Source organism: Bradysia coprophila (genome assembly GCF_014529535.1).
Source record: "Bradysia coprophila strain Holo2 chromosome X unlocalized genomic scaffold, BU_Bcop_v1 contig_128, whole genome shotgun sequence".
In the NCBI taxonomy this organism is placed as follows: domain Eukaryota; kingdom Metazoa; phylum Arthropoda; class Insecta; order Diptera; family Sciaridae; genus Bradysia; species Bradysia coprophila.
Window position 1 is genome coordinate 910,439 of NW_023503295.1, and position 11,421 is coordinate 921,859.

Sequence of the window (11,421 nt, forward strand, 5' to 3'; positions counted from 1 at the left end):
TTTATTCCGAATGGTACAGTAAACAGTAAACCACTATTTTATGCATTGTAAAGTATACCATCCAAACTATGCTTCCCATATTCGTTCCATCAACAAAACAAAAAAAAACTGTTGCCCGATTTGTGACTTGCAATTATTTGAAAAATATACCAAAACTAGGGCTTAGGGATCATTCATAAATGACGTCCGCTTTTTTCAGTGCTGTCAGCAGATTTAAACCATTAATACCTCGCTAAATATTCGTTCTGGAGAGTCCAATGTGTTTTCTACATCCCAATTAAGTGGTGTATTTGAGGGTAGAACACATTTTACACTAAGCCCCATTAATAAATGAACTGACTGACTGAAAGAGGTCCTCAAGCTTCGCTGGGTCGACCAGGCTGAAGGGATCAAACGCTTTCGTCAAGTTATTGCGATGGAACAGCGATTAGTTCCTAGTCATCATCACCAGTTCACACGACATCGTAAATCACCACACATCATTCGCCAAGTTAAAATTCTTTTTCTTTTAGTTAAGAGCAAGTGGTTTTTATAAAGTTTTCCACTGATTGATTCTTAAATCGTTAACGTAGAACGTTGAAAGAAATTAAACAACTCCTCGATGTATTTAATCAGTGCCGAATTAAGCTGTAAAGACTGAATGTCTAAATCTCTTTATTTAAACGTTGTATAAATAACCAGACATGATTGTAAATATTTTTTCAAAACAAATAAAGTACCCCGATCTAAATATGATTTTACACTAAGCAAAATGCATATTTATCAAGTTATTAATGATTTAAGCCTGCTGGCAGCACTGAAAAGATCAAAGATTCAGAAATTATACTTGCTAGTAAATCTTGATGAATATCGTTCAAAGTTAATTGGCTGACTTGACGATCCAAAACAACTAAAAATCGACAGATTTTTCAATATGTAGCCCTAAGAAATAAGAAATAAGTCAAGAAATCGTCTAAAAAATTAATTAATTTAATTACCTCAAAATAGGCCCTGTTATTAAGTAAAGGGAAGCGATAGAAGCAAACTATTTTGACGAAAATTTAAAATTTGACAAAAATCGAAAACTTGACAAAAATCGAAAACTTGACGAAAATCGAAAACTTGACGAAAATCGAAAACTTGACGAAAATTGAAAACTTGACGAAAATCGAAAACTTGACGAAATTTGACGAAATTTGAAAATTTGACGGAAATCGAAAATTTGACGAAATTCGAAAATTTGACGAAAATCAGCTACACGGAAAGTTACCAAATTTTTCCAGCTGCCCAACATACCTAAAAAGTGACCAAATTTTTGAGACATTCAATTTCACCCGATTCGAACAAACGCTTTGTCAAACATTTGATTTTATCCACATTGTCCACATTTCAACTTTGCGAACTAAGTTACATTTTAGGTTTCAAATAGAATGCTAGCTCGCCAGCGAAGCGATTTTTTTTTCGATCCTACAATGCTTAACGACCCGATGAATCTGCTTCACAAAATTTAATTTAATTTTTTCAATGGTATTTAAATCGTCAAATTACATTATTCACACCCCATTTTCCGGTTTCTCCCTAATTTGTGGTACTCAGCCTGACCAACGGCAATTATAAAGAGATTACAGTGGTGGAATTTAAATTTAAGTGGATTGAATTTATTCTGTTCGTTCCACATGTAATAAATCCAAGGTTTGTTTGCAACAGCGTACACTACACATAAATAATTGAATGCAATCCTTCATGAAGTTTAGTATATTCAGCCCTTGGACTTTGGCTGTACCCTCCTGAAATAAAGCATTTGATGTCCGACACTGTGCAAATCTTAAAACTAATACTCAGACCCGGACTGGCCATACTGGGCATTCGGGCGATTCCCGAAGGGCCTTTTGCTTCAGTCGGGCGAGGTCCCGACAGGGGTTTTTAAAATTTTAAATAAATGTAGCCAATTTCAGCGAACATAGGCAAAATGTTTAATTTCCAATAGAAATTTTTCTACTGAGGCCTTTCTCTCAATTTATTATTCGATTTCGTACTGAGTCAATTCTCTCAATATTTTCTTCGATTTCCTACTGAGGCCTTTCAGTTAATTTTTTATTCGATTTATGTATTCGAACCAAATTTTTACCATTAAATTTGGTTCGAATATAATTGTATTATTTTACGGCATTCTCCTTGCCGATTCATTGGCTCATTTATTACAAATTGCCGAATTCACCGAAATTCTTTCCTCTCCTAATCAACACTTGTATACATTCACTCAGGGCTTATTGCTGAGAATTTTAATTCCAAAATTCCAAAAATTTTGAAAAAATTCGGAATATTCTGAAAAAGATTCTCAATAATAAGCGTTGCAATAGAATGAAGTTCCCAGAAAATGTGCAAAATATGGGAATTTTCTAGCGGTTTTAGATAAAATTCCCAGAAAATGTGCAAAAAAATGGGAATTTTCTAGCGGCATTACATAAAGTTCCCAGAAAATGTACCAAAATGGTAATTTTCTAGCGGGTTTCGATAAAATTCCCAGAAAATGTACAAAAAATGGGAATTTTCTAGCGGTTTTAGATAAAATTCCCAGAAAATGTGCAAAAAAATGGGAATTTTCTAGCGGCATTACATAAAGTTCCCAGAAAATGTACCAAAATGGTAATTTTCTAGCGGGTTTAGATAAAATTCCCAGAAAATGTACCAAAAATGGTAATTTTCTAGCGGGTTTAGATAAAATTCCCAGAAAATGTACAAAAAATGGTAATTTTCTAGCGGGTTTAGATAAAATTCCCAGAAAATGTACCAAAAATGGTAATTTTCTAGCGGGTTTAGATAAAATTCCCAGAAAATGTACAAAAAATGGGAATTTTCTAGCGGTTTTAGATAAAATTCCCAGAAAATGTGCAAAAAAATGGGAATTTTCTAGCGGCATTACATAAAGTTCCCAGAAAATGTACCAAAATGGTAATTTTCTAGCGGGTTTAGATAAAATTCCCAGAAAATGTACAAAAAATGGGAATTTTCTAGCGGTTTTAAATAAAATTCCCAGAAAATGTGCAAAAAAAATGGGAATTTTCTAGCGGCATTACATAAAGTTCCCAGAAAATGTACCAAAAATGGTAATTTTCTAGCGGGTTTAGATAAAATTCCCAGAAAATGTACAAAAAATGGGAATTTTCTAGCGGTTTTAGATAAAATTCCCAGAAAATGTGCAAAAAAATGGGAATTTTCTAGCGGCATTACATAAAGTTCCCAGAAAATGTACCAAAAATGGTAATTTTCTAGCGGGTTTAGATAAAATTCCCAGAAAATGTACAAAAAATGGGAATTTTCTAGCGGTTTTAAATAAAATTCCCAGAAAATGTGCAAAAAAATGGGAATTTTCTAGCGGCATTACATAAAGTTCCCAGAAAATGTACCAAAAATGGTAATTTTCTAGCGGGTTTAGATAAAATTCCCAGAAAATGTACAAAAAATGGGAATTTTCTAGCGGTTTTAGATAAAATTCCCAGAAAATGTGCAAAAAAATGGGAATTTTCTAGCGGCATTACATAAAGTTCCCAGAAAATGTACCAAAAATGGTAATTTTCTAGCGGGTTTAGATAAAATTCCCAGAAAATGTGCAATAAATGGGAATTTTCTAGCGGCTTTAGATAAAGTTTCCAGAAAATGTGCAAAAATAGAAATGTACAAAAAATGGGAATTTTCTAGCAGCCATAGATAAAATTCCCAGAAAATGTGCACAAAATGGGAATTTTCTAACGGTCATAGAACAGGGCTTATTGGGAATTTTAATTATTGGAAAATTCCGAAAAATTCTGAAAAAAATTCTCAATAATAAGTCCTGCTTTCACTAGCCAGCGAAGTGAGCGAAATTTTCTTAATAAATTTTTCGTTAGTTGTAACATTTTCATGTTCCACTAGCGAATATATACCTGAGCTATTTCCAATTTTTCTTTTCAAATTTTGCGATTGTCCGTGTGATGTAGCGGCACTGTGTGATTCACGTATACTGTGTAAGTTACACAATTGTAATCAGTAATACGAATTGAGGGCCTAATTGGAAAGAGTCGCCCGAAAATAAGGGCCTTTTAACGTTTTCCCCGAAGGGCTTTTTTGAGCCAGTCCGGGCCTGCTAATACTAGAAACAGGCGAGAAAATATTCGTTTTTTATGACTTCTCTGAACCAAAATCTGTTTTTGAAAAAGTACGTAAAAATGAGTTACTTTTAAAAGGAAAAATTGATTTGTGAGTTTTAACTTTACTCACTTGGAGAAACCTGTCATGATTACATAAACTTACACAATCTACACAGGTTTATCCAAGTGAGTAAAGTGGATTACGTTATGACTCACAAATCAATTTTTACTTTAAAAGAACCACATTTTTGGCTGCTTTGGTGGTTTTACTTTTTCAAAAAAAAATAGTACCACTGAAGTAATTTGATATCTCGTATCCAGATGAGTAAAAGTATCCGAGGGCTTCAGCCCGAGGTACTTTTACTCATCGTGATACGAGATATCAAATTATTTCACGTGTAAAGTATGGCGTTTTACTTTACGAGCTTTCCTTCGCTAGTCTTCACTAGTGAGGGAAAGGCCACATTACCTCACTAGTAAAGTAAACATTTTTAATCAAAGAAATCATCAAAAAACGAATATTTTTCCGCCTAAATGTAGGCTACAATTTGCAAAGGGCTAATCACTTTTAATGGACAAATAGTCCTAGATCATCAGGTGTTTCATTTTGAGTGTGTGTATGTGAGCCACTGTGCCATTTTCGTACATATACTAAATTATTTGATTTTATGTTGCTGATGGAAATAGCTAAAACTAACTTGGCTAGTTTGCAATTTTGAATTTTTAATGTTTCCATTTCCAATTGAAATGATTCTCTGATATCGTTCACTCGGTAAGCCGTAATAATTTTTATTGCATCACGAAAGCGTTTTACTCCATTAAAAAAAAAAAAAGAAATTATAATATCGCCGCAGTATACACATCCAATTCAAACTGTGTGTGTCGGTTAAATTGATTTAAGTGCTTCCCATGTTAAATACTTTACCCAGACCATTTCGCTTCGAAATTTTATTACCTAAAATCGTTTTTCTTTTCGTCTGTAATTTAACATCACAACAAACTTTCTATTTCTAAATATGATAAAAACATAAACCATTTCGTTATTCATTTTCCAGACGCAACCATTTTTATCGCACCGAATTAAGACCGAAATTTTCTTCGAAGAAAGAACGAAAACAAAATAGACTTCTGTCGCACTGCTATACACAACCAAATGCATCAAATACCAAAATGGCTTTCTGGAAACAATCATTATCAGCTGCGTTTCAATTTACTTCCATTTTTCTTATCATGATGGCATTACCATCAACGATGCCGTTTAACACATTCGTCGAACAGCAATTTGCTATGGAACCACAGGATCAAGTGGCCGTTGTGGGGGCTCGAGTAATTCTCCCATGTCGGGTAGTTAATAAACAGGGCGTTTTGCAGTGGACAAAGGATGATTTTGGTTTAGGCACTCGTCGGAAGCTTGTCGGCTTCGACAGATACCAAATGATAGGTTCGTATTTTACCACTAATTTTGCACGCGGTCTACCTCTCTCTGTTCAATATGTTCTTTTCACACCACATATATGAAATGTTTCTCTGAATAAACTTTTGATTTAAATCAAAGCAAAAGCAAACAAGACATTTACGATTCAAGAAATTACAAGGTGAAATAAAGTTTACTTTATGTAACGCAGGAAGTGACGAGGAAGGTGATTATTCGTTACAAATTTACCCAGTCACTCTGGATGACAACGCTCAATTTCAGTGTCAAGTTAGTCCAGGACCGCATGGTGAGCAAATAATTTTGTTTTGTTTGTTTTCGGAAAATGCTTCATTCATTCATTCATTCAATCAATCAATCAGGACACCCGGGAGTCCGTTCGAGGTATGCAACACTAAGCGTTCTCGTGGCTCCTGATGCACCTGTTATCACACAAGGTTCCAATTTGGTTACGACTGAGGGAAGAGAAATTAGTTTAGAATGTATTTCTGCGAATGGTCGACCAGCGGCGGAGGTAAGTTCCTTTAAATAATTTTTAAGTTATTTGTGATACAAGAAAAATGCTGTTGGCGACAATTTGTTGGTCTCCTGTTTCCTTAATTGTAAAGTCATTTTTCGGCACACGTCCAAACTGATCTTTTTGGTTTAGGACTGGTACTGAAAAAACTTACTTTTCATCTATCGGTACAAAATATAGTGTTGTTCAACATCGTGTGTTGCTACCAACACACTGATCCTAAATTTTTCAAATTAGAACGCGTTCTTCAAACATGAACGAGTAGAGGTGACACAATACGTTTTGAGACACAATCAACGACCATGTCACAGATTACGATACAAGTGCGGGAATGTATGTTAAACAATTGGTATTGTAACTGTTCAACAAAATCTGTCAGATTGTAGTTGTCAATCGCAAAAAGTACTATTCTGAAAGCGAGAACTGAAATGCGATGAAGTATCGATTAGGAGGAACAGACAGTATGTATTCATAATGTGATTGAAATCCAGTAGTCAAATCGTTTCTCTCTCGGTTAACTCATTTAGATTTTAATAAACTCTTCTAAAACATAGGCAGGCAAAACAATAGTTCATATTCACCTTCACTACGCCGAGAGAGCGAAGCGAGGGGCGTAATTCGCTCGAGTTGAAATTTCCTATTTTTCCCCCAAGGAGGAACTTATTTCGTGTGTACATAAATATTACGAATATTCGTTTTTGTGTACAAAAAAAAAACAAGAAAAACCTATGTTAACAAAAGAACCGAAAAAATCTGAATTGACCGCGCAGTAGGTACATTATGCCCCTTTTTCCGCTACAGGCAGAAAAACATTTTCTCCATTGAATTGTAAATTGTCAAATGCATTTGATTACACATCTAGTGGCTACTAAAGGATTTTGAACTGTTTTCACAAATAACTATTCAAACGCTAGGCGTGTGATTGTCGTACGAGCAGAGCGATTTGCACGGTTTGCTCAATAAAAGCAACAAAGCAACGAAGGCTTTAATTTTCGTCACTAATTCGAAATAAGCGAAACAGCCTTTTACATGATTCTGCTTTCCCTAGGATCGAAAGTGGATTATTGCAAGAAAATTGCTTTATGTTTCAAAAGTATGTAAAATGCATTACAACTGTAGATAAAAATCAAAAGTCTTGTTTTCGCTTGTTTGTTGACCTCGGCTTCGCCTTGTATCAATATAGTTCATATACCTCTCAACTTTTTATCCCTCGTTTTGTAAAAAACTATAACAGAACAAGGCATAATAAGATGAAAAGTAGAATTTTCGTGTGTAATTTGTTGATCACATAACTCGTGATAAAAGTTAAAAAGTCTTTTTTTTGTGTTTTTAGTGGTTTTACTCTACTTTTACTCTACATTTTATCCTTTGTTATGGCCCGCCGTCATCGGGAAATGACAGGACAGTTTCCCGAAAATGTATGGAAAATTTTATCACAAAAATTCACCGAAAAAATTCATAGAAACTCACCTCTTATGCTTTCCATTCTATTCGCGCATAGTCTCTTTTGGTCGCCAAGGCATATTTAAACACTAAAACACTTTTTACTCGATGCAAAAACCAAAAGTTTTTTTTTTGTTTTGTCGCGACAAAAACACAGAAAATATTTCGACACAACTGTGACACTCCGCTACTATAAGTACTAGACTGAATGTTTGCTGTGTTCACTTCGGCGGTAAAATATTTTCATTCAAAAAAGTGTCTGACGCTTCAACGATTTTAGACATTTATTAAAATTGTAACCTCTCCCACTTCTTTAGTAAGCTAACAAGACTTCGCTGAGTCTAATTATGCCAACTCTTTGATTTAAAATATCGGCTGAGATCGAATAATCCTCCGATGGGCTTTAACAAATCTCCGATGAACTCTAATAATTCTCCGCTGAGCTTTTACAAACCTCTAATGAGCTCTTATAATTCTCCGCTAGGCTTCAGTAAGAGTCCGTCAGGCTTTAGCAGGTTGTCGTAAGGCAATAAAGCTAAGCGAACACTCAATAAGCATCAGCTGATACCTAATAATTGTTGCTATGATTTAATAAGACTCCACTTAGCTTTGGCAGATCTCCGCTGAGTGTCCGATTCGCTCCATTAAGGCTTACTACAACTTGCTTGTACCTAACGGACACTTCCCAAAGCCAAGCGGAGAATTATTAGAGCTCAGCGGAAGTTTGTTAAAGCTCAGCGGAGAATTATTCGACCTCAGCCGATATTTTTATTCAAAGAGGTGGCATTATTAGACTTAGCGACGTCTTGTTAGCTTACTAAAGAAGTGTGAAATCTGAACGAACATTTATTTACGCTCAGTGCAGTCTTACGAGAGGTTACAATTGTGATAAATGCTCTCCCATCGTTGAAAGAATGTCCGCTGAGCTCTCGTAAAGCTTTGAAAAACGGTCGGTGAACAATTTTAAATGTAACGCTACCTTTTGTTAACTGTTTGATGATCTTTATAAAATGTCCGACACTTTTTTGAAAGAAAATATTTTACCGCTTAAGTGAACACAGCAAACTATCATTCTAGTACTTATAATAGCGTAGTTTCACAGTTGTGTCAAAATATTTTCTGTGTTTTTGTCGCGACAAAACGAAAAAAACTTTTTGTTTTTGCATCGAGTAAAAAGTGTTTAGTGTTCAAATATGCCTTGGCGACCTAAAGAGACTATGCCCGAATACAATGGAAAGCATAGGAGGTGAGTTTCTTTAAATTTTTTTGGTGAATTTTTGTGATAAAATTTTCCAAACATTTTCGGGAAACTGTCCTGTCATTTCCCAATGACGGGCCTTATGTAAATAATTATTTCAACTCTTGAAAAAATATTCAAGAACGACAACAAAAAGTGTTAGATTTTCCAGTTGCTAGAAGTGAAACAATGGATGCTATTTATGATTTTCACCCGAATCGTTTACCGTTTTTAAATTTGAAATAATTGATTTCGATTTCGAATAGAATTTTTGTGATATTGTGGTGAAGAGGAGAAAAGAAAACAATCATCATGAAATTTAACGAAGCTTTTCTGTTGACAACATTTTCATATTTCTAACAACATTACATCTAGGAGGATGACAATAACGAAACGACGACGGTTTTCCGTTATTTTTTTTTTTCAATATTCGTAAAAATCCATTCCCAAAGCCCTTGTGTCACAAACAAATTCATGTATAAAATCTATCTTTTTGTTAGATTTTCAATTTCATCATACATTCATGCGATTGCGAACGCATAATATACAAATAACAACCAACAGCACACACAAAAAAAAAGAATAAAAAAAAAATTGGAAATCCATTAATTCAACAAAATCGGAAAAGTTTCTTTTTTCAAATATATTTTTATGTTTGCTCACCAAGATAACATGGATTGATGGTTTCGGGAACGTTTTGACGGAGAACGTTGAACTCGTACAAGAACCTTCACCTGATATGAGAAGATTTACAGTGAAATCCATATTAAAATTGAAACCGTACAAAGAATACCACAATAAAACAATTATATGTCAGGCTCAAAATACCGTTGACAAGGCATATCGGACGGCTCAAGTGCGATTAGAGGTTCGAAAAATTTGTTAAAAAATCTTTTCATATCGGAAAATTGTTTACGAAAATGACACAACAAAAATTGAAAAATATTTTCCAGATTGAGTTTGCACCAAAAGTGCAAGTGTTGTTAGTTGATGGAGCATTAGATACGGGCCGAATACCTGAAGGAAATATTGTTAGCTTTATGTGCGAAGCTGATGCCAATCCGAACGAATTGACTTATCGATGGTTTTTAAACGATGAAGTTATGCCAGATCAAAATTCCAAAATCATGGTAATTTACAACAACAACAAAATTGCGAAATCAAATTTTTAATTAAAAAGTTTTTTTTTTCTCTTTCGTCCTCACCTCTTCTTCTATCTATCCATCTCTCTTCCACACATCCATCCAAAAGAATTTGTTCAATGTGACCAGAGATTATCAGAATTTTATCGTGAAGTGTGTTGCACAAAATGCGGTGGGAATAAGTTCGGATAGTGAAACGCTGGATGTAATATGTAAGTTGTAATATGCAAAAAGTAATTTATCGAACAAAATTTTTTAGTTTAATATAAAATTTGCCACACGTGCATTTGAGATCAAAGGTATGGCCAACCATACATTTTCATAAATTTGAAAAAAAAACTACCCGGAAAGTTCAAGCAATTTGTTGGTTTTATACGAGATTTTATGGGAATATATTGGAAATTTTGAATTTAGCGAAAATGTAAAATTATGAAGCATTTTCCGGTGCATATATTACGCTCCGACATAATTTCGAAAAATTTGCCTTGAGCTTTGGGCTAATTACATCGAACCAATTCGGTTACAAAATATGTTCGAAAATAATTTTATTGAATTTTTGAGTGACAGAGGTGCGGGAAACGTTAACGATTACTTTTAAAACCAGTGCGAAAATTTTACAAGTGGCAGATGTTGGGGAAACTACTGTTAGGAAAATAGTTCAAATAGAGAAAAATATGTGCTGAATCATCTGCCACTTGTGACGCAATTTTTTTCTAAAATTTTCTATCTTAAATTTTTTGGTTCAATTTTTTGTTGATAACGCTTTTGCGTTGAGGCGAAAAATGCGTCACCCTCAGCGATATCAGTTATTTTGTAAGTAGAAACAAAGACTTGCGTCACACTTTCACCCCTTAGGGTTTTTGGGCGGATTACCGTATAAACACAAACAAATTTTTAGCCCCGTACGAAGTACAAAGGGGCTTATAGGATTACGATGCCGTGTGTAATTGATGGAATTCGAAGCAGACGGTAAGGGCAAAGTGTTTGCCTATGTTCATAGATAACGAATCCGCAATAAAAATTTTGTCTGTCCGTCTGTCACGTCGATATCTTGAGTAAATCAAATCCGATTTCAAATTTTTTTTTTCCCTGAAAGATAGTCAAAATAGTGAGGCTAAGTTCGAAGATGGGCATATTTAGGTCGGCCCTTCGTGAGTTAGGGCCGCCTAACTGCTTTAAGGTCTTATGGAGATATTTACGGCAAAAAAAAACGTTGGAAATGTAAATGAAACGGCAAAACATAGGTAATGTTGATACCGATCCAGGAAAAAAAAGTTTATTAAAATCGGGTGAATGGCCCGTGAGTTAGGGCCCTAGAAGTGAAAGGCTACTCGGCCCTAAGTGTATTTTGCATATAACTCGAGTAAATTTCATCCAATTTTGCTAGTTTTTGTCTAATATGAAAGGTAATTGAATACCGAATAGAATGTGGTGAGAAAAATGTTTTAAATTTGGGTCCTTGGACTGAGGCCGCTCCTCGGCCCTAAGTGTATTTTGCATATAAATCGAGTAAATCTCATCCAATTTTGCTAATTTTTGTCTTA

The 11,421-nt window shown here is 34.6% G+C and overlaps 1 protein-coding gene across 1 annotated transcript in view; it reads left to right on the plus strand.

The window, feature by feature from the left end:
- The window catches only part of LOC119067676 (irregular chiasm C-roughest protein-like), a 52,582-nt gene that overhangs the window by 33,060 nt on the left and 8,101 nt on the right, over nt 1–11,421 (plus strand). The window contains exons 2-7 of the mRNA XM_037170790.1: nt 5,162–5,547; nt 5,732–5,827; nt 5,901–6,052; nt 9,403–9,603; nt 9,689–9,865; nt 9,987–10,089. Coding sequence (XP_037026685.1) covers nt 5,277–5,547; nt 5,732–5,827; nt 5,901–6,052; nt 9,403–9,603; nt 9,689–9,865; nt 9,987–10,089 — 1,000 coding nt within the window. The 5' untranslated portion in view covers nt 5,162–5,276. The remainder of the gene's footprint in view (nt 1–5,161; nt 5,548–5,731; nt 5,828–5,900; nt 6,053–9,402; nt 9,604–9,688; nt 9,866–9,986; nt 10,090–11,421) is intronic.